Source organism: Siphateles boraxobius, unplaced genomic scaffold (assembly GCF_051911475.1).
Source record: "Siphateles boraxobius isolate OS27281-9 unplaced genomic scaffold, OSU_SipBor_1 16, whole genome shotgun sequence".
Taxonomy (NCBI): Eukaryota; Metazoa; Chordata; class Actinopteri; order Cypriniformes; family Leuciscidae; genus Siphateles; species Siphateles boraxobius.
This window is the reverse complement of record NW_027508766.1, coordinates 10,931,535-10,954,924: the sequence shown is the minus strand read 5'-3', so window position 1 is coordinate 10,954,924 and position 23,390 is coordinate 10,931,535. Positions and strand designations below refer to the sequence as shown.

Below are 23,390 nucleotides of genomic sequence, written 5' to 3'. Positions count from 1 at the left end.
CCACATCATGTTTATTTTAAGTTTCAGACATTTAAATACATATAATTTATAGAAGAACAATACATTTATAGTTTATAAAATACACAATAGTGTCTATGGAAGCGTCAATAACAATTCATTCAAATATATTTGCCGAGGTGTTTTATTCATATCACAGTGCAAGTAACTAAGTTTACTCGTTCTTCTCCCAGTTCACCGGCCACTGACTTTAATGTATTTCGTGAGAAACTGATGAATTCACGTGCTGTAATAAATCCAACAGACAGGAATCTCTGCACTGCGGCCCAAACAAACATCTCACGTTACAGATCAAGATCATTTATAACGTTAAAGGTTTTTAAACGACACAACAAACTCTCTTACATGTATTTTAGAATCGGAGTTTGAAAGTTTAAGCAAGTCTGTTAATATTTAGAAAAAAAGTGCTACATCTGTCATACAGCGCTATTTTGGCTGTGGTGAATCACGTGCGTGCCAAGCATGACGCGTCACCATGGAAACAGGGCGGGCGGGGGGATCGCGATCACTGATCTAGAATGACTGGATAGCTCATGACGTTCTAAACTGCCATCAGGCAGTGAAGCCACCGGAAGTGTTCGAGTGGCCATCTTACGATTCCCTACCAGCAGAGGCTCCAACGGCCGTTATACAGATTTTGGTAGCTTTGATGGTACTTTTAAGATGACCCGCTGTGCAGCATACAAGTGTAAAACGACGTTCACAAAAGGATGTAGAAAAACTGCCAACAGGTTGTAATTCAAGCCCTATAAGTAGTAATTTATATGTATAATTGTCGCTATTCCTGTGTTTTCTCCGGGGCAAGAGTAACTTAATTCTTCTATTAGTGTTGTCAAAAGAACCGGTAATGTTACTTCGGTAAGTTAAGTTACCAATTCGGTACTGGAATTTTGAAAATTATACCAGTATTTCTGCAGTAACGTTACCGGGTAACTTATATTCTCGGTACCCACTAATAGCTGCTTTCAATCGATTCAGTGTTTATCTAAGCGCGATCGAGCCTCCAGACTAACTTTTTCACTAGGAGCACTTTATCCAATGTAGCCTATATACCAAGATGTATTATACTAGTGTCTGTAAATATTAAACAGCAAAAAACTTGGCTATTAACCCTGCATGTTCTGCTTGTCTCTGTGGGAATGAATGGCGCAGACGCGCGGTTTTATTTACCACACACACACACACACACACACACACACACACAGAAGCACGCGTGACGCTCGCGCAGGTTTCAGTCTCTGCTGCCTCACGATATGAGGACATGATGTACTTCCTCTCCAGAGCCGATCTGAGAGTCACTTCATGAGAATTTTACCGCTTCATTTGAGAAAAACTATCGTCATATCATAACACACACAGAAACTCAAAGGTCTTCACGGCAACCCGTCAAAATAAAAGTTCGGTTTAGCTTGAAGAAATTGACTGAAATAATTATATTTGCCTACTGTTGTACAGTAGGTTTAGCTACATCTTAATGTAATGCAATTTTTAATAAGCAGGAAAAATTTTCGACTTTAAACAAATATCCATTTTTAATGCTTAGGGTGTTTGAGTGGTAAGAATGTACAGGCAGACTTTAGATTTTAAAACGGTGTCTCCTTAGGCAATGTTTTCTCAGTCAAATCATACAATTTCCTATTGATTCAATAGAACGCGTGAGCTCACTAGGGAATACCAATATGGCGGCGCGGTGGCTTCACTGTTTACGACGTCATGAGCTATCCAGTCATTCTATATAGATCAGTGATCGCAATTCTCTTGGTCGGCGTTACGTCACAAATCATGTGACCTGCATAGCAACAAGCCGCCGCCGTGTTTGAAGGGTAAAACAAACCGAAGGCAAAGCCCGAGGCAAATCAAAAAGGTATCTATTCACAGACGTTTTGCTGTGGATTATGTCAGTAATGGATACTAACGGACTACTTTGTATTAATGATGAATGATATCTGTGTATGCGAATGTATGTCTGTGGTGAGAAGTGAATGTAATAAAACACTCATGTAAAGCGCTTTGTGACTAGCTAACGTTACATGTCTGTGAAAGGCGCTAGCAGCTATATGAATACAGATCTTCTTCTTCTATTACAGAATGTCTTATCAATATATAGACCGTCTCCTAGCGCCTGCATTGACCAGGTACCACAGAAAGCTGTCGCTTGTAGGTTTAGCATTACAATCTTGTCCCTATCGGCATCCAGCTGAGTCATGGGAGAACAACCCAAAAGCATGGCCCAGGCTCGAGTATCCAGACATATACAATTACCTCATCAAACCCCCTGGTATGAACACCATGTGTACATACCATGTGTCCTACACTTGCAGTCATGTTTAAATACCCATCAAGCACAGTTTACATTAACTATGTAATCGATTTTTTATTCATTAAAAAAACAAAAAACTGTTCATTCAAAAGCACTGTGTTACAAAGTGGCTGTAATGAACTGAGTCTGTCAGTGGCACAGCTTGTACAATGTCAGTGAGGGACACAGTTTTTTCAAAAAAGCCAATAAAGGCTAACTGCATGTATAGTTTTTAGGCATGATTCTCGGCGCTTGTTTATCTTCCGCTTTCGTGTTGCTTAATGGCGGGCGCTTGTTTGTTTTACCCTTCGCCGCGTTGCTATGCGCACGCAGTGCATTATAGGAGTAAAAGTCCCGGATGTCCGACCTTGAGAATGCAGTCTCAACATTGTAATGTCTGTCAGCCATCGCGATAGATGATTGCATCGTCTATCGGTCGAAGCCTATTATTTATGAAAAAGATGGAATTAGAAATAAAGGCCTGCCTCTAATAAAAGCCTGCTTCAAATAAAAGCCGGTTGGTTACCTTCTGCAGTTCAGGTAAATAAAGGCCCCAGTTTTTATTTGAGGAATTGCGGTATTTTTTGTTCCTATTGTTGTTGGTGTTCACTTCCTGTGTTTAGTTTGTTGCCTTAGTTACGCTTGTTTGTTTCCTTATCAATTGATTACCACCACCTGTTCCTAGTATGACACTTGTTGTCCTGTGCATATACCCGTGTGTCCCCATGTCTGGTGTTGGATGTTACACGTGTATTTTTCAGTTCCCTTTCAGTCGATATCGTCGGACGTAGTCGACGTCGACTGAATGGGGATCGCGTCAGAGAGCCAATGTTCTTCGAGTACTATTGAACGAGCCAATGGAATTGTCGTGCGTGATTCGCATCACACACTCCGCCCCCGCAGCGCGGGTATAAATATGGAAGTGGATGCACGCACTAGTTGCCTTTCGCTTCGGAGCTGATCGTTTGATGTCTCTGAGAGTGCTGTTGTTTACAACGAGCGAGTGTGTCGGTGTTCTTCAGGAAGACTATCCCAGTGCTGGTGTTCTACAGCACGAGTGCAGCGGTGATCGCGAGCTTTGAGCTCTCAACTGCTGTTTTAACAGCAACAAATTCTATAATGTTTGTGTGTGTTGACGTCTGGTTAGAGGACGGAAAAGTGAGTGCTTCATTGTTTCAGTTCACTGTTCAGTTTTGCCGCGGACATTCCCCTGTGTGATCCGGCACTAGTGACGGTCCTATTTTCTGAAAGAGCAACCTGGGTGCGTTTGCGTCTTTTTCAAGATGTCATTCCACCTGTGCGTTTCTGCATGCGGTCGTTCCCTTTTCCTCTCTGACGGTCACAATTGTTGCATCATGTGTTTGAGCTATGTATATATATTTATTTATATGTTTGGCATGCTGAGGCAGCTTTTGTGGGCAGCTCATGTTCTCATTGCAGTAAAATGACTGTTGCGGTGTTGAGATTGAGACTTGCCTTCGTCCGCGAAGCGCGAGTCCCCATTCCCATGCCCCACCCCCGGGTGCCGTGTGGGATGGGTGATCGGAGGATAGGGATGGATGTCTCGCCCGGTAACCATTCCCTGTGGGCTCCTCACTCCTCCATCACACCGCAGCCGATGCGATTCCTGTTGAGCATGCTGGTCCCTCTGTAATGGACTGATCAGCTGTTTCAATGGGGGTTCCCCCTGAGGATGAGATGTCGATAGCAGCATCGGAGGTTTAGCTGGCCTCTGCAAATGACGACTTGGCTGTGTTATCTCCCTCTGGGAGTGTAACATTGCCCAAGCCAGATCCAGAAATGGATCAGCTATGCTGAAACGGGCTGCCGGGCTCGAGTGGAACCTCCACCGTATCCCGTTCAGTCTCGGTTGGAGTCTGGAGTTTGGTATCTAGGGGCGGGCAGCGCTGGTTCTTAGCTCGCCGCCCCAGTGCCTTTCTTTCCCGAAATGCATGGAGAGCTTACCAGGTTGTGGACGGCACCTTTCTCTGCCAGAAACTGCCTGAATAGTTTTCCCCCTTCACTACCCTTGATGGAGGAGCGGTGAAGGGTTGCGTGGCTATCCCTCTAATGGAGCAGTCTGTCGACACAGGTGCACCTGTGTCCTGGCGGCCGCTGCCTTTTGGGAGGACCCTCGTCTCCCCCCTATGGCCTGTGAGTTTTGGTCCGTTCCGACAGGCAGAGCTTACAAAGCCTGTGGGCAAGCCGCTCCCTCTTGCGTGCCACAGCGTTGCTTCAGGTCTGTGGACAAGGTTCGGTTCCTGGTCTCCCCAATTTCCAAGGTTGGGCTGGTCGGTGACGCGGCGGAGAACTGCATCCAACAGTTTTCTGCCGCTCAAGCGCAGACGGAGGTCATCTGGCACATCCTGCCCCGGCGGCCAGCTGCTGCCTCCACCCGCTGCCGGTGGCAGCTACTCCGCCTGCTCGTCGCCGAGGGCGTTCCCCGGCCGCCGCTCCTGCTGGGCCTCTGCAGCAGCCTCCACCCAGGCCTCGGCATGGAGCCGGCCGCTGTAGAAACGCCCAGCCCGCTTCAGGCGCTGCCAAGCCAGGTGGCAAGTGACAGCGAAAGCATTCCGGAGCGGTCCGCCCAGGGATGGATGAGATGCTCTTGGAGTTGGCACGTTCACTCCCTCACTCCCACTTTTTTTTTTTGGGGGGGGAGCCAGCGGCGGAACAGACACACACACACAAACAAAGACTCCACCCGGCCCTCACCTGGTACCCACACTTCAACGAGAGGGCAAATTCATCTGTTCCTGGGTCCCAAGAGGGCCAGTCTGGCGGGTGTGACCCTGTATAGCCTTACACCCCTCAGCTCCCCCTTGGTCGCCAGCAGGCAGCTTGGTGCGTTCGAGGACCCGGTCATCCGCCTTCTCACGCGCCCCCTGCCGTTAGTGGAGACAGGTAAGTGTTGCACAGCACACTAACACCACTCTCTCTACTTTGCTGCCCCACCTCAGGCTCGGCTATCCCGCTCAAGTCAGTGATAATCATCACATTAGGTGTTGAGCAGACGTGCTCCTGAAAATCCAGTGATATTCATCACACCTAGTGTTGAGCAGTGTTCCTGACTTGTGCATGCTTATCTTATCCTGCTGACTAAGGATTTGATATAGCCGCTCCTCCAGCCGGTATGAAGGCCAGTTCTATAGTTAGCCAGTTCCAAACTCATTCTTCGTGCTACTAGGTGGTGGGTCGTGACCATCTTGGCCAAAGATTGGTCTGCAGCTCCGACCTGAAAGACATGTGCATCAGATCTCTACCTTCTGCGCCGCAGGCCATCCTATGTGTTGCGTGTGAGGGTTGAAGTATCAGTACAGAGTCCTTCCCTTCGAGTGCTCCAGAGCCCGTTGTGTCTCCAGGTCAACTGGGAGAGTAATCTCGCCCACGGGCTGACTATCACTTTTTCAGTTTTGGAGATGGACTCGGTCTAACAAGTCTCTCCAATGAGAGTGTTTTCAGCTGGTGTTTGAAGTGAGAAAGAGTCCCACTGAAAGAACTTTCAGAGGCTCCTGGGGCATATGGTAGATGCAGCCATTGGCTTCCTCCATAAATGACCGCTTCAGCGCTAGCTTCATGATCAAGTCCCGAGGTGACCGTGGCAGAGCAGCTCACCCTGTGTGACTATAGTCATCCCGGTCTGCTGCCAAACCCTCTTCAACTGAGGGGCCATGTATAAAGGGCGTGTTTTAACGGGGGCCTGGGCGACCCTCGAATACACGAGCATTCATGCCTCGAGTTGTTAGACATTAAGACCGTCGCACAAGCTTCCCTTGCATGTCACAACTCACTCGTCACCTCCTCCTTGGAGTCAGAAGCTTCTGAGGACGCTTTGTTCCACTCTTCCCGCTTTACTCAATCGTGCCGCCAACGAGCCTCACGACAGTTACAGCCAGGGTGAGTGGAGTCTCCATCCCCTGGGGCCCAGCTGAGTCATGACCACTCCAGGGCCGCTCAGTTGACTCTCGGGTTTCATCACCCTGCCAGTTATTTCTGTCCGAGCGGACAACCCTTGGACAGACACTGGCTCTCAGCTACCCCGGGGGCCTGCAGAAATCCAATTCCCCAGTGAGCCTCCTAAAAGCGTGACCATGACTATGTCTCATAGTCACTTGGCGCCTGCTCAAGTCAGTGAATTCATCACACTTCATGTTGAGCAGAAATGCTCCTGAAAATCAGTGAAGTTCCTCGCACTCAGGTGTTGAGCAGCAATGCTCCTGTAGCTCAGTCAATTCATCGCACTCAGGTGTTGAGCAGCAGAAATGCTCCTGTAGCTCAGTGAAGTTCTTCGCACTCAAGTGTTGAGCAGAAATGCTCCTGTAACGCAGTGAATTTATCACACGCAAGTGTTGAGCAGAAATGCTCCTGAAGTTCAGTGAACTTATCACACTCAAGTGCTGAGCAGAAATGCTCCTGAAGCTAAGCGATCTTCACATGTTGTGTTGAGCAGTGCTCCTGTCTTTTTGCGCCCATCATTTGCACCTACGGTGCCAAGTCAGGAGGGAGCAGGTCTTCATAGTTGCACCTTATTGGCCCAACCAGACCTGGTTCCCATCAACAGCCTTCCTGACTTCCCCTGAACACTTTTTCAATGACGGGGCACGATGGCACCCGCGTTCTACCCCTGGAGATTCTGGGCGGTCTTAAGTCTGAACGCGAAGGTTCAGGTGGCTATCACAGGGACAGATGATAGTTACCATCACTTCTGCGAGCACCCCCAAGAAATGGGTAGCGAGCTTACACCTTTAGAAGTGGAACCTAGTTGTTGAGTGCGTCTTCTCTCCAGACGAGATCATGAAAGCTTTCGATCATTTCAGTGCTCTCTTTCCTGCAAGATGGGTTGCAGTAGGCTGTTTTCCTTCACCCTCAAAATGATGTTGTCTCTATGTTTAAACGACGCTCATCGTGATGCAGAAGTATGGAGAAGCACGTCCTGATCGTCAGGTTCCTGAGGAGCAAGGTAATGTAAATCCTTGTGTCCCTATTTATCCTCTTGGGCCTTATCTCTGGTGCAACTGCACTGCAGAGACCGCCCCTGAGCCACTGCAGGCAGTGAGTTAAAAATTCTGGTATATCAGTTCTACTAGAGGGTAAGGACTTGCTCACTTTCGGTCAACGTATTGTGCCTGGAGTTCGGGCCGGCTAACTCTCACAAGCTGAGACCCCGGCTTGGATTGTGCCCAAGGTTCCTACCTCTCCCGTAATAGGAGCAGGTGGTGAGCTTGCAAGCGCTGCCCCGGAAGAGGCAGATCCAGCCCTGGCTTCTCTGTCCGTTCGCTTATAGCGGTTAGACGTGTACAGAACGCAAGCCATAGACCTCAGACCAGCTCTTATCTGTTAGGAATTCAGCAGAGAGGGAAGGCTGTTTCCAAGCAAAGTTGGCCACTTAGTGCTTACTTTCATTTCTGTAAAAAATTCAGAGATGCAACATGCTCCGCCTGGGCGTTGACGATATGCTTTGCTAAACAGATTCTAGAGTTGGGGGCTGGACAACACCTAGTTGAACCGCTGCTTCCCATGGGCTCCCTTCTCGTGAAGCCAGTTCCACCGTGAACCCGGTTCAAGTGTCGGCTTGCTGCGCCATTCCCCTCCTATGGACTGGATACGTGCGCCTTTCTACTCCAGTTGAGTTCCCTTAAATCTGAACCCTGTTGAGTTCCTCCACACCCCTCCGACATCGGACATGCGGAACGTCTGGTGTTAGGCCTACCACTTGTAAGCAGTGTGGAACCTGTGTTAGGCTGGGTCCATATGTTGCGGTCCCTACGGTGACCCCATATGTGTATTCTTCCACGATACGGCTCCCTACGGTCGAGCCCGTGTCTTCCCTCAGCAGAGGCCCTCTGCCATCACTGTCTGGTGAGTCTCCCCCCGCCTTATGTTGGAGCCACCCCAGTGACATTTCATATGTCGTACTGCCCGGTCATCCGCCCAGTTCATATGCGTATTCTCCACTTACCTCCCCTTGGGTAGGATGTGGCTTCCGCAGCGTCCCTTCCTTCCAATGTACAGGAACGCTTTCCCAGTGGTCCTGTAGGAACAGCAGTGACTTCCCTGTCCTTCCCCGCCTTAAAATTGCGGGGGCATCAGGAGGCTTGGGTCTAGGCACTGGAAGGTGGCAGCTTTAGTGGCGTTTTCAAAGGTTATCCCCATTCAGTAGACGTCGACTACGTCCGACGTTATCGACTGAAAGGGAACGTCCTGGTTGTGTATGCAACCCACCGTTCCCTGAAGGAGGGAACGGAGGACGTAGTCCCCTTGCCACTTCCGCTTGACCACCGCTGACTCCGGGATACGCTCGTGCTCCTCAGCGAAAAAGCAACTAGTTTGTTCATCCACTTCCGTATTTTTACCCGCGCCGCGGGGGCGGAGTGTGTGATGCAAATCACGCACGCCAATTCCATTGGCTCGTTCAATAGTACTCAAAGAACATTGGCTCTCTGACCCGATCCCCATTCAGTCAACGTCGACTACGTCCTCCGTTCCCTCCTTCAGGGAACGGTGGGTTGCATACGCAACAAGGACGTTCTGTTTTGCCAGTCTTTCTGTGTCTCTGGATTGTTTTTTTTTGCCCACGTATCCCTGTGTCAGATTTGAAAGAAATATCCGATGCTCATCAGGGATGCATTTATTTTTGGTTAACAAAAATAATTTAAAATTAAATAAAATATATATTTTAACATTTAATGTTTCTAATGGCAAAGCTGAGTTTTTTTCAGGATTCATTGATGAATAGAAAGTTAGAAAAAACAGCAATCTTGAATGAACATTGAGTCATTGCTGTATTAAATATTTAAAGTATTGTAGTGGGTGTCTGCAGGGGCGTCGGACTGGGGGTAAAACCAGTACTGATTACCAGGGCCCCAAGGGGAGAGAGGGCCCTTGAAAAGTCTGGAATATATTTTATTTTACCTTGATATTTTCATTTCCTAATTAAATTTCATAATGAATGTCAGATGAAATGTAAAGTTAGTGTATTAACTGAATAACTTGGTTGATTGATTGATTGACGGTCTTATGGTCCCCACCCCTTGCTAATGCGCCAAATGGTTTAGTCCATCTGCACGCATTTTGTAAATGTTAGTTGAGCTGCATCTCGTTGAGCGCTGTAGAAATGTCTTTCTCAAAGAAAGCTAAATCAGGCCACCAAAAAAGAAAGGAAAGACAGGAGAAGGAAAGAAAACAAAATGAGGGGAAACAATTGGTTACTGACTTCTTTTCAAAGAAAGGTGAGCACAAGCCAGAACACGAAATTTATAGTGCTAAACTGCTTGTATATCTCCGCGATCGTTAGTGCTAAAATTGAACTGAGACAATCCAATGAAAGAGCAGAATTTTTTTAATTTTTCAAGTTTCACTGTAGCTACAGAGCTACCAAGCTACCTATGAGTGACACTGATTAGCCTATTATTGCTAATTTTAGATAGTATAGTTCTGGCAGACCATACACTTTCAGATGATAATTTGGTTACACATGTAATCTGAGGTAAAGGCTAAATAAATAAACTGTACACTAATAATGCTGTTTGCATACAAAACTTCATTATAATAGCCTAATTTGAAACATGTTTAATTTTAAATTAATAGGCTATAATATCTAAAACCTAGGCTAAAAGCCTAGGCTAAAACCTAGGCTAATCAGTGTCACTCATAGGTAGCTTGGTAGCTCATCTGTAGCTACAGTGAAAAATTAGAATACCATGCAAAAGTTAATTTATTTCAGTAATTCAACTTAAAAGGTGAAACTAATATATTATATAGACTTATTAGATGCAAAGTGAAATATTTCAAGCCTTTATTTGATAATTTTGAATTACTGAAATAAATGAATTTTTGCACGATATTCTAATTTTTTGAGTTTGACCTGTACATATAATGTCAACATCATTTTTATGTCAGATTTAGTAGAAGCAGATCTTAACACTGTGAAACACATGGCCCTCAGTTTCAGAAACTGTCACATCAGAGATTGGAGTAGCAACAGACCCTTCATCCTCCTCTTCGGATTTGAGACCAGGTGAGCTGTAAGCAATAGCATTTGTTTCATTTTGCCTTTTTTCTCCAGATAAAAATGACTAGTGACACAAGTTTTGTTTGTCTTTTAGTATGAATAGATAGGCAGGGCCCATAAGTACCGCCTATGCATAGGGCCCGGGATCTTGTGCTACGCCCCTGGGTGTCTGCTTTGGCTGGGTTTTGCACATGGTTTAGTTTTGTTTCCTGTGTTTAAGTTCGTTTTATGGTTTCTCTTTTTTTGATTATCATGTGCACCTGTTGTTCTTTTCCTTATGTTTATAAACCCTAGCTGTGTTAGTTCGCCTGTCTTTGTTCAGTTGTCGGTTCTCGCCCATTATTCCGGTCCTGTTCTAGTATTTCACTATAGATATAGTATCATTACAATCGGTATAGATTGATGGATGAATGAATGGATGGAAGAAATTCGAGTTTTACATTTTACAAATCTACTTTTTTAATATATTTTTTTACCTCTACAATACTGTGTTCTAACCAGACGTGTTGCGATAAGGTTCCAGCGACAAATAATTTGTCTGTCCACACTAGAGGCGACGCGACGTGAGATGCGTCAAAATCAATCAAAACCCACAGCCAATCAGAACAGCGTGTGGGCGGAGTCCGCGGCAAGTACACAGGACCAGAGAGTAATCTTCACTCAAAAAAATGAATGAGGAAGGTTGTGCACTTTACATAATATATTTATATTTAGTTTTATTTATAATAATTGTGTTTTTTGACTTGAAATGGGTTTTATCTATTAAGGTCCACGTAATTATGTCTCAACTTAACAGTACAAAATCCTAATGCGTTGTCTAAACACAAACCATTTATGTTTAGTAAAAAATTCTTACATCCAGAGGGTGGCAGTATAGTTCACCACATTAACTGCCATTCTGCCCTAACTTAATTTGATTGTGTTCAATCTGCTTAAATATATGTAAAATTTAAATTTACTTAATCCGGTTGTGTTGGATTACACAAATGATTTGTGTTGCATTAACTGAAACTGGGCGCTGCTTGTTAGTTCCCAGCATGCTTTGCATATGGTTGAATTAAGAGAGAATAAATGTTAAAATTAAGTGTTATTTTATATATTTTTTGAGAAAAGGGGAATACTTGATAGTGTGTAATTGTGTTTAATGTTCAGTTACATTGGAATTATTAGAACCATTTAAATTACAGTGGGTAACCATTGTGGAGAAGAGTTGAGCATTTGGTTTGGCTGAGGACTGATTTCATTATTTTTTACTGCTTTAGTTGAAGGAGCATGTAAATCTTACCATTTAAGATGCTAAAATGTGCTACTGCTAACAAATAGCTAGCTATAGCCTATCAATTGAATGTGTTACTAAATTAAATTAAATATTAATGGATGAATGAATATAAAAAATATCTGAATCATGTCAGGAAGCCTTTAAAAATTAACTTTGAGACTACTTTAATTGGGTCGCTGAAAATGACCAAGAAATTCCATTATGTTGAAGTTATATGAAAAAATTATGTTTGTTTAACGTAACCCAGTTATGTGGAACCTGTTGACATAAAAAAGTTAATTAAAGCCAACATATCATTTTTTGGGTGTTTAGAGCACTCGCAAAAAAAATTGATAAGTAGGCTACATAATCAAATTCACAAAAATTACACCATTTAAACATTATTAAAAATACATAGGCTACCTCGTTAATAAAACAATCTTTGTCAAAAAATACACTTGTTTGGTCACAGTTTGAATGTTCTTGTTTCCATTTGTTTAATTTCAAGATCTGAGGTGATTTATCCATTGTTGCTTTTAAAGCTACAAAGCTGGGAGCACTAAATTATATTTAAAGTCACATTGCATGCTTTTAACATTAAATAAAGCACATAAAAAGTACCTGAGATCATCATTGCTATACTTTGTGTTTGTTGTTCTAGCCGTGACGTTGCAGAAAAATAGAAACCATTTCTAAAATAGAATCGTCGCGTGTCAGCTGGTTAGGACAAAAACTCTGATTAACATGGAAAAGATACATTTTATCGTGGGTCGCAGCGTCACGTCGCATGCAGTTAAGACACAATGTAAAGGCCAACTACACCAAACAGTTGAACACGGTGCTGCCAAAACCAAGCTCATGGGTTTGATTCCCAGGTAATGTATGAACTAATAAAATATAGACCTTGCATGCAATGTGCGTTGATTTTAATAAAAGCATCTGCCAAATGCATAATATACTGTCAATGTGTATTTGTTGTTATTCCTGTTATTCTTACCGAGCCATCCAGAGCTGGAGTCAGGCGCACACATATCCGTCTCTGCGCTAGGGAGAACGAAGCCCACCACGAAGACCTCCACACCATCGGACATGAGCGCCAGCCCCAATGTGAAGAACAGCTGCCACTGAAACCTGCCATGTCCACACTCCTGTATGATGAGCTCGTACTGCTGGGCCAATTCCTCCTCATCTGCCTGCCTCTCATTCTCAAGCTCTCGCCGGTCCTTCAGCCCATCCGCCAGTGGCTGTCCCAAAGCCAGCTGCCCATCCCTGGGCTTTGCATCCGAGGGGATCCCCTGGTACTCCCCTTCATATATCTCATCCTCATCATCATGACCCTCAGTGGCGTCGCTGGATCCCTCTTCATCATTGGCGTTGTGGCCTGTGTAGTTTCCATCCGGCTGGCTGCAGTAGTCATCATCTTCATCCTGGAACCGTTGGTAGGCGCGACTGTGGGAGTACTCGTTTGAGGCATGGTCCACCACTTTGTTAACTTTCTTAGCGGCTTGTCTTTTGGCCACCTTAGCAATGTCTCTGGCCCCCTTCATGAGGGAAGATGTGTCCTTTTGAGCTGTATCATCCATGATTAGATGATGGAGGGGAAGAGGTCTGCAGTCAGCACAGAAGAAGATATTTCGCCCTTATGGCTCTCATGAGTCTAGGGGGAAAACACAGGTTCAAAGTTATACCAGAGTCCTAAAGTTTTGGGCTTCATATAGTTCATAAATAATCAAAGTTTGGAAAAGCCACCAGAATGTATGAGAACTTAGCAAAAACTATCAGGGTCTGATGGCATTTTATATCTTGATGCTGCTGAGAATTCAGCTTGGCCATCACAAGATTAAATTACCTTTTAAAATATATTAAAATAGACAACAGTTATTTTAAATTGCAATAATAGTTCACAATACTGTATTTTTATATCCAGCCTTGGTGAGCATTGCACTTCAATGCAAATGAACAAGCGCAACGTTATTTGTTGTCGGCTGTCGGAGTGAAAAGGAGAGGATATGAGGACATAACAGGCTGACGTGCGTACAGATTTTTCCTTCCTTTCCAAGTATCAACGAGGACGTAACGCTATTTGCGTTCAGCTTGTTCACCTGCTCAATTCCATGGCTCTCGCGCTACAGTGGTATCGTTGTCAGTTGACAAGAACATCGGCGTTAGGCCACCAGTAGGGCTGGGCGATATATCGATATAGTTCAAATTTGCGCTGTGATCCTTGCTCCAAGCAAGCTGCTGACTGCTTTTGTAGAAATATGTACAGTACATCGTGCATTCTATCAGTTGCAGTTCTGGCGCCTCCGTCTCAACAGCATTAGTGTAACTTACAAAGCGACAATACTCACATCAAATGTTAACGCAGAGGAACGGGACACATCAGTTCAGTGAGTTCACAAAAGTTAATTATTTGCATGTGCTTTAAAGCCTTGCCGGTTAAACATGTCATTCACTGCTGATGCGCTGTTCTAACATGCGCTTTACTGAGCGCGAACACCCGACGCGCACATGCAAAGCCTGTCTAACAGCGCCTGGTTACTGGACTAAGTTATCTTTCGAGTCTTATTTCGCTAATACTCTCAAATACACACAAGGTTTACATAAGGAAAGTTGGTTATGTCGAAACTGAAAGCAAACCGAGAAAACTGAGAGAAATCTGCTTGTCAAATGCGCGTGTATATTAGACGCGTCGCGTACAGGTCTTAAAGAGACCGTAGCCCCAATAATAACCATGCAGCCGCTTGTCCTTAAAGGGATAGTTGACCCCAAAATAAAAATTCTGTCATTATTTATTCACTGTAATGTTGTTCCAAACCTGTATTAATTTATTTCTTGTGCTGAACACAAAAGAAGATATTTTGAAGAATGTGGGTAACCAGACAGTTGCTGGCCCCCATTGACTTCCATAGGGAAAAATATACTATGGAAATCACTGGGGTACATCTACTGTTTAGTTACCCACATTCTTCCAAATAACTTCAACAGAAGAAAGAAACTTATTCAGGTTTAAAACTACTTGAGAGAGTAAATGATGACAATTAAAATTTTTGGGAGAACTATCTATTTAATGTTAATAAAACAACAAAACACAGAGGAAACCACTCACTGCTCTTGACTGAGAACTTTAATAGTAGCTTTAATAAGAATCAATGTATAATTTATACAGTGAAGACTATATTTGGCTTTGACTTTGACTGAACATTTGCTCTCACTTTGCGGAAAAAATATCGGGGGGGGGGGGGGGGGGTTACTCAAGGGGGGGAGGTTACTCAAAAACCTCCCCCGTGTGTTCAACATCTGATTCTGATGAACTATCCATTTGAGCTGATATTCTCAGAACACCACACAGCACCGTCATCGGCTGACAGCTGACAGTCTGAGTCTCCACTGTTGCTTAGTTACCAATGATCGCGCGCGCGCGCGCACTCGACAATAGACTACTGTGGACTTCGACCGAAAACAGGAAGTAAATACATGTATGTGAGCTGGCTGAATTAACATCACTTTTATTCATATCTTTCACATCTACTGCAGTCAGATTCACCGTGTTCACTCTGAATAAAATCACTCACATGGCTATGCACTTGTAATGACACATCAAGGATGTTAAGAGGCTAAAAGCATGTTTAAAACTTGCCCCATTTAAGTCAACAGGGTGCAAATTTTAAAAAGAGGATAACACGGTGTAGGTAACACCGATTTTTGTTGTTGTTCTATGTACTGACAGCACTCCAAATTTACAAACAAAAGTAGCTCAATGTTAAAATTGACAGGAGTTCTCCTTTAAATGTTCCTAGAGACACTGTTGGAAGCATAGTTTGCAGGTTCAAAGTTAACGGAACTGTGTTTACACTACCTGGACAGGGAAGAAACATAAACCTATCAATGGACTAAACGTGTGCCAGAACTCCAAGTGCTGACCCAAAAGCACAAGAAAAGTAGGCTCCAATTTGCTCAAAATCGTTTCAATCAAAATTTGCTCTGTTCAGTGGAGCAATGAAACAAAACGTCTCAGGTTAGGTATTTAACCCTGGATCCCTGAAAAGGGAACGAGACGCTATCTAGCAACAGTAGATACTGCATTTTACAACAATCACCGATCATGCTGATTCTGACGGTACGTTTGGGTTTTAGAAAGAAATGACAGCGCATCGCAGTGAAAGGGAGGAAGTTGCTCTGCATCTACTCTAGTCTGTAATGGCTTCATCTCAAATATATTCTTTTTATAATCTCTTAAAGGCGAAATCTAACATAAAATTAGAATAATATCCCAGATCTAAAGTGTAACCACGTTTGAATGTTTATTTCTGTCACTCATTAAGGGCTGTGATGTTGTGCGCGCTGTGGCTCCACGTGAGAGATGGATCTCTCTCTGCTGGACTGCGAATAGCAAAATTGCATCACAGTCACAGACAAATGGTTTAATATTATTATATATAGAACTGGATGGCGAGATAAACATGTTCAAGATTACGTCTTTATAGCAATAATAAATAGTATGTGTATTTTCTTAATTTCCCCAGTAGCCTACCGACAGCAGAACCGATAACGTCCGAGCTTTAAAGCGAACGGGGGTAAACTCGGGGGATTTGAATGGGACTTATATATCGATACTCGCGGCTTAAAAATCGATACTTTCTTGGGGGAAAAAATATTGATTTATATCGCAGAATCGATAAAATTGCTCAGCCTTAGAAGCACGTGCATAATCAGTCCAATGGAAAGACGAAACGTCATAGGCGGGTGACGTCATCGACCAGGAAACTATAAAGCACACCTGACAACAGACTGCACTAGCTTCTGAAAAGCCGAAGCAAGTCGATCACAGGCATGCAGGGAGTATGGCAGGGTGACGCAGCATCTTGTTCCCTCTTCAGGGAACCAGGGTTACATACGTAACCTGAGATGTTCCCTTTCAAGTGAACTCGAGCTGCGAGCCAAAGCAAGGCCTTCCAATACAACGGCCAAATCCAACGCCGGTGCTCAACTGTGCAGTGCAGACCTCAGCCTCAGGGTGCCACGAAGAAAACGAGTAATGAGAGGATCTCTCCCCAATGATGCACCACCCAGAGGAGTGGGGTAAGCAGATAGCCATCACATACACCTTCAAGGTGGAAGGAGATAACCCCCCAGAGAAAAGTTCTTGCAGATAATTAAGTGCTGTACCAACAGGGCAGTTAACAGGATTCAGTTGGTGTTCTCCGCACCAAGCAGAGAACAGTTTCCATTTCAGTGCATACAATTTTCTCGTGGAGGGAGCTCTGGATTAAAAAATGGTCTTCATGACCTCGGTCGAGAGACCTGATTCTATGAGCTGGGCCCCCTCAGGGGCCAAGCCCACAATTTCCACAACTCTGGCCGAGGGTGATAAATCGTGACTCCTGCTACTAAGAACAGATGGGCCCCCTCCCGGCGAACCTTCTCCAGAACTCCCGGAAGCATATATATTGGAGGAAAAGAATACAGGTCTAACCTCGGCCATACCTGAACCATTGCATCCAGCCCCAGAGGAGCTGGGTGCGTGAGAGAGAACCACATGGGACAATGAGTTGTATCTGACGATGCGAAAAGGTCGGCTTGAGCTTGACCGAATCTCTCCCAAAGGAGCTTCACCACCTCAGACCTTAGACCTTTCACAGAGCGACCACTCATGATCACCCCCAAACCTGTGACTGAAGCATCCGTTGATAGCGTTACCCGTCGACAAGAAGCCTCCAGCACTGGGCCTTGGCGAGGAACCAAGGTTTCTTTCACATGACTAAGGCACGTAGGCATCGCCTCGTGACCTTGATCATGCGAAACAGATGTCCCCTCGGAGACAACCCCAGCATTTTTATGTGAGACAGAACGACATCTCGATGCCAAACTGCCATCTGCTCGGACTGAGTAGCCAATCGTCGATGTAATTCAACATGCGGATGCCCTGGAGTCTCAGGAGAGCCAGAGCTGCATCCACGCTTTTCGTAAAAGTGTGCGGTGATAAACATAGGGAGAACCCGATTTTGGTACGCTTCGCCCTCGAAAGCGAACCTCAGGAACTTCCTGTGATGAAGATGGATGGATATATGGAAATAAACATCCTTTAAGTCTATCGTGACAAACCAGTCCTCGGACTGAATCTGTGACACAATCTGTTTGAGTGTAAGCATCTTGAACTTGAGTTTCTGAACCCAGCTGTTTAGTTGGCGCAGATCTAGAATAGGACGGAACCCCCAATCCTTTTTTGGAACAATGAAGTAATGGTTGTAAAACCCTGACTCCCTGCTGGCAAGAGGAACCCTTTCTATAGCCGTAGAAGAGTCTGTAATTCCTGCTCCATAACCAGAGCCTGCTCAGGGTCCACCACCGTGGGGAGGACCCCTAGAAAATTGGGCGGACGATAACCCAACTGAATTCTGTAACCCTTTTCTATTTTATGCAGGACCCAATGAGATATATTTGGCAGTAGTGTCCACGCTGCCAGAAATTCTACTAAGGGAACCAGTCTCTCGAGAGTGGCCTCTGGATATGGTCGAACAGTCACTTTGGTGCCCTGAAATGGTGAACGGCAGGGAACAACCGAGTTGACTGTTCTATGACCCTCCTCGGAGGATCGTTGAGATGTGCAGGCATCTCGGTGCCCTGAAGCGGCGAACCGGCAGGGAACAACCGAACTGACAGCGCTGCGACCCTCCTCAGAGAGTTGCCCCCAGAAGGTTTTCGACACAGATTTTCGAACCCGTCTCTCCCCGGAGGGGACCGTCCTCAGAAGTCTGATAGCCTCGGCGTCAGGACTTCTTCTTTGTCTAAGCCTTCTTAGAGACGATGACAGTCCTCAGATCTTGCCTGGCTCAAACCGGCTTCGACTGCCACCCAGGCCCCCCCGATTGTGGAGGAGCCCAAGTGACGATGCTTTGTTTCTGCTGCACTCTGTGCTGCGAGGAGCTTGTAGACAGGCAAGACTGCTCCCGCCCAGCAGTCTCGGGGACATTAGATCGGCGAGGAAGAAACTTCTGGAACGCAGCTGATTGCTTCTTCGCCTCCTGAAATCTATTGACGACAGTGTTTACAGTGTCGCCGAATACACTCGTAGGCGAAAGCGTCGCGTCCAAAAGAATAGATCTGTCTCTATCCTTCATATCAGAAAAATGTAGCCATAAATGACGCTCCATGGCTACCAGGGCTGCCATAGACCGGCCTATTGATTTGGCCGTCTCCTTGGTGTCCCGGAGAGACAGAACTGTTGCGCAACGCGATTCTCGAATCGTCACATAACCATAATCTTTAATACCCATAACATTACTATAATTATATGTTTGAGGATTAAAAACATGATAAGAAACCGGTTTCTTCCACGACTTCAACACCTCAGTGTGTAGATCGGGGAAAAACATCAAACCCCGACGAGGAAGCTGTGATCTAGATGGTAAATATCTTTCATCTATTAAACTTTTCTTACATTCCTCTTGTTTCTCGGCTGGCCATTCAATATTTAATTTGGCAACAGCGCCCTGAGAAAAGGCACTCTGGCAGGTGAAGGTTGAGATAGGGCTGGGCCCGTCTCAAACCCCGCTGTCAGATCCATTTGCAAACCCCATGATGTGCATAGCCGCACCCTGGGGAGCGTGCACCGAACCGTCCTCCTCAAAGAATGCCCGGCGGGAGTGGAGCGTCCTCTCGGACAGCTTCTCGCAATGCTTACAGTCAGCCCCCTCAAGAACTGACTGGGCATGCTCCACTCCCAAACAAGCAACACAAAGCTGATGTGTGTCCCGACCCGTGATGAAACGAGGGCAGGGAACAACACATCGCTTAAAATCTTGTTTGCTCGCCATTTTATATATACTGTATATTCTGTGAAATATTGTGCTTGCAATGACAGACAACAATAAATAGAAATGAACAGTATACAGAGAGCGCTTGCTGAAGGCACAGAAGCTAGCACGGCCTGTTTTTAGGTGTGCTTTATAGTTTCCTGGTCGATGACGTCACCTGCCTATGACGTCTCTTCTTTCCATTGGATCGATTATACACATGCTTCACGACGCAATCACACAGGGGCGTTCCGACAGCGTCTCGACGCAGCTCGAGTTCCCTTGAAAAGGACCTGGAACCTTTTGGCCCTATGGATCAGGGGTATGTCTAGAGGAAGAAGAATCAGGGCTCGACATAAGCAATGGCCCGATGGCCCGGGGCCAGTAAAAGAGTATGTCAGGCTAGTTGATTGGCCAGTCAATGGCCCGCGCGGGCCAGTGACTGGCCATCAGCAAAACAAACAGCAAACGTCATATACAGTGGCGCGAAGAGTGTCAATGTTACTTCAGGTTATTTATAACGTGTTAAAATGTCAAAGAACTACGAGGCTGATACGAGAAAGAGGACATTCCTAGTAGGGCTGGGCAGTATATCGAGTTTGTACAATATATAGATTTTTGTTAAACGATATGGAATGAGGCAATACCGTTTATATAGATACAGTAGTTTGATACGAGCACATCTGAAAAATATAGCGGAGGAAGCAGTGTGAGCTCCTGCAGTGAAAGAACATAGTACAATTGTCCTAAACATGACATAAGCTAGTATTAAGCGCTTCAAAATAACTGGTAAGATATAGTTAACAAATTTAAAGCAGCTTGCCCTTTCAGATGTTCTGTCAGATACTGTTCCTGACTGACAGAAGTACTGGCGCTGTTTAATGCGTTTGAGATGTGGTGCTTTCCTCAGTGCTTAACTTACATTTCACTGGTATATTCTCCATCTGTAAATGTTAGCAAGTCAAACAAATATGTCCATTTCACTGTCAGGAGAGGACCCCATAGAAAATATCTGGTGGGATTTGAAGAAGGCGGTTGCAGCACGCAAACCCAATAATATTACTGAACTGGAGGCCATTGCTCATGAGGAAAGGCCTAAGATTCTTCAGAAACACTGCAAGAAGCTGGTGTCTGTTATACATCTCGTTTGCAGGAGGTCATAACAGCAAAAGGCTGTTCTACTAAGTACTTAAGATGCTTGTCATGAAGGGGTTGAATAATTTTGAAACTGTTTAAGTCATTAAAAGTTGCATTTTCAGTTGATTTTGGGGAAACCACTTTAAACATTTGCCAACTTCAATTGCTTTTGTTTGATTTGTTCATCACAAACAGCTGAAAGTCTGTACATTTTTCTTTAAAATTACCAAATAAAAAGTAAAAAGTCACAAAACAGTTAGTAGCATATAGGCTAATATGGTATCAGGTGTGCCCCCTGTAGCTTTTTTGACAGCAGCACTCAAGCAAAATCTGATGATCATGTTCTCCAACTCTAGACTGTTCCAAAATCAAAGAGCATCTTGAGCTTCACTGGAAGCAAATCTGAACTTTTATATCTGTTTACATTTGATAAGTGAACTAAAACAGTGAGAATCAGACACATTTTGGTTTATTTGCAGATTTCAAATTCCAGATATTCATTGTGGTCTCAGAATTTGGGACAAAACATTTCATAGGCTGCAACATAATTTAATAATCGCATTTTATGACTTATAGTAATCAAAATCCGCACCACACATACTCAGAGCCATGCACATCCCTGAGAATGAATCTGTGAGACTTAACAACAGCTAATGGATCAAAAGAGAGCTTGTTTCACATTCATTGTGTTTACATGCCGTTGGGAAGCTGAGTGCTCAGGCTGCGGAGTAATCCATTATTGGCCGACTGAATGGATGTGGACCATGTGTCTGTCTGAGAGGTCTGGCAGGCCCGTTGAACTGCATTATTGGCCCCTCGGTGAAGAGACAGCACTTCCCCCAATCTACCTGCGTAATGCTGTGGGAATCTGACAGTATACTGCTGCTTACAAATGATGGACGGCAACAAGTCATGAATATCATCAGCTATACATCTTATAGCTATGGAAAACACTATTCCAGTTCAAATACAACTATATCTAAATCATTTTTCCTGAGAAATGAAGATCTCAATACAAGTCTGAAATAATATTGAAAAGCACCATTCTCAACGTTTTACTGATCTGACTGGAAAAAGCTTTAAGCCTAAGTGCATAGTTTAGGTACAATCAGTCGCAAGTGGACTGAAAATAGGCCCTGCACTCTTGATAGCCTCTGTCGAAATGATGTATGGTGTTTCTGTTCTCTATGCGTTCTTTGATGCATTGGGAGTCAGCAGGTCAAGTTCTATATGCAAGAACATAATTGCATATTTGGCAAGCTGGCATGAATAACAATGATTTTAAGGGGTGAGCTGTAAAATTGCCCGGCGATATGGCAAGATATGGTGAGGTTGAAAAAGTGCAAAAAGTTAAACATGGCATTTCAGCCTAAGAACAAAATCAATTTCAATATTTCATGCAGTGTATTTAGTAATATTTATTTCATTTTTGTGGTGTGATATAGGCTACTGGTTTAATTTCCTTACAGATGTTTTGCTATATAATACTCTCAGAAGTGATAGGAAGAAAACAACACAAGAAATCCCCCAAATTCCCCATTTCAATAACAAATTATATAAAATATAATTTAAAGTTTAAAAGTAAAATCAGTTTTTTTTTTTTTCTGTCAGGGTTGACTTTGACTGACAGACATTAACTGAAATGCAGACAGGAGTAAAGTCAGGCAGTGTGAATAAGCTAGGTTTAATCTTCTAATGGTTTGGAGTGGTCATAACCTTGTCTATAAGAAGGTCGCTAGGCCATCTTGTGTTAAGAGATTGCTTCAGATGATCTTATGGAGGAGGAGGAAAAGAAGAACACTGTTGGGGGAGGGTGAATTAGCTGTCTTGAGAAAAGATATTTGATGATGTTCTTTTAAAAGTAATATGTCTAGCACTAAACTTTTAGGCTATAAGAAAAGACACATTGACACTATCAAAAAAGTACAAAGGAAGGCATTTACTGTATAACATGCAGGGTATTTCAATGCTCTGCCTCTGTCTATGTTTATTATGTCATAATTCTCAATTAAAAATCACAGTCTTTGATGATTGTAGACGTTTATATGATTATTAAGACATGGGACAAAATATTGTACATGTTTACCATTAGTTTTGAAAAACGCAACATTTCCATATTGAAATTAAACAGAGACGAGTACTAGAAAGTCCTTAACACAAATACAATATTTCCTTGAATTGTCACTTTATAAAAAGTATGGCATCACATTATCATTCACTACCTCTAAAATCACCTGTTCTCAGACATGCTTCATGTAGATCAAAACATATAATAAAGTTAAGAAAAACAGAAATATGAATGTATTCGCTATTATTATTTTTTTGTGAATTGAAAAATGCTTTATATAGTTTCATAAGGATTTTAAATTGAGTTTTACTCTTATACTTTCCATTGTCACAAATTTGATTGGGAAAGGTCTGGGAATTTTTTTTTTTTTGCAACACTAGAAAAATACAATGACTGCTGAATATATCATCAAACGCAATAAAGATTTTGTCAACATAATAGGCTACAGCACAAGATTGTCTGTATGACTGCTAATCAGGGTCATCTGAAAATCAGTTTGAAATCATCCAGTAGTCTTAAAGCTCCAGTAGGTAACTTTTGTAAACAAATATTTGTTAAAACTCATTATGTCCTGAAAGTAGAATATGAGACAGATAATCTGAAAAAATCAAGCTACTCTGGCTCCTCCCTGTGGTCCTATTGCCATTTGCAGAAATACACCGCTCCCGGTCAGAAACAACCAATCAGAGCCAGGAGGAATGTCTTAGCAGTGTCAATCACGCTCGTGTACGCGCTGATCACCCCCTCTCTTGCACGTCGTTCGTGACTCTCCTGTTCGAACTCGTTCATCCAAATGAACAAAT

General features: G+C 43.9%; 1 protein-coding gene across 1 annotated transcript in view; it reads right to left on the bottom strand.

Moving 5' to 3' along the window:
• The window catches only part of sv2ca (synaptic vesicle glycoprotein 2Ca), a 72,089-nt gene that overhangs the window by 43,490 nt on the left and 5,209 nt on the right, over window positions 1-23,390 (bottom strand). Inside the window, exon 2 of the mRNA XM_077231017.1 lies at window positions 12,584-13,243. Within this exon, the coding sequence (XP_077087132.1) occupies window positions 12,584-13,169 (586 nt within the window). The 5' untranslated portion in view covers window positions 13,170-13,243. The remainder of the gene's footprint in view (window positions 1-12,583; window positions 13,244-23,390) is intronic.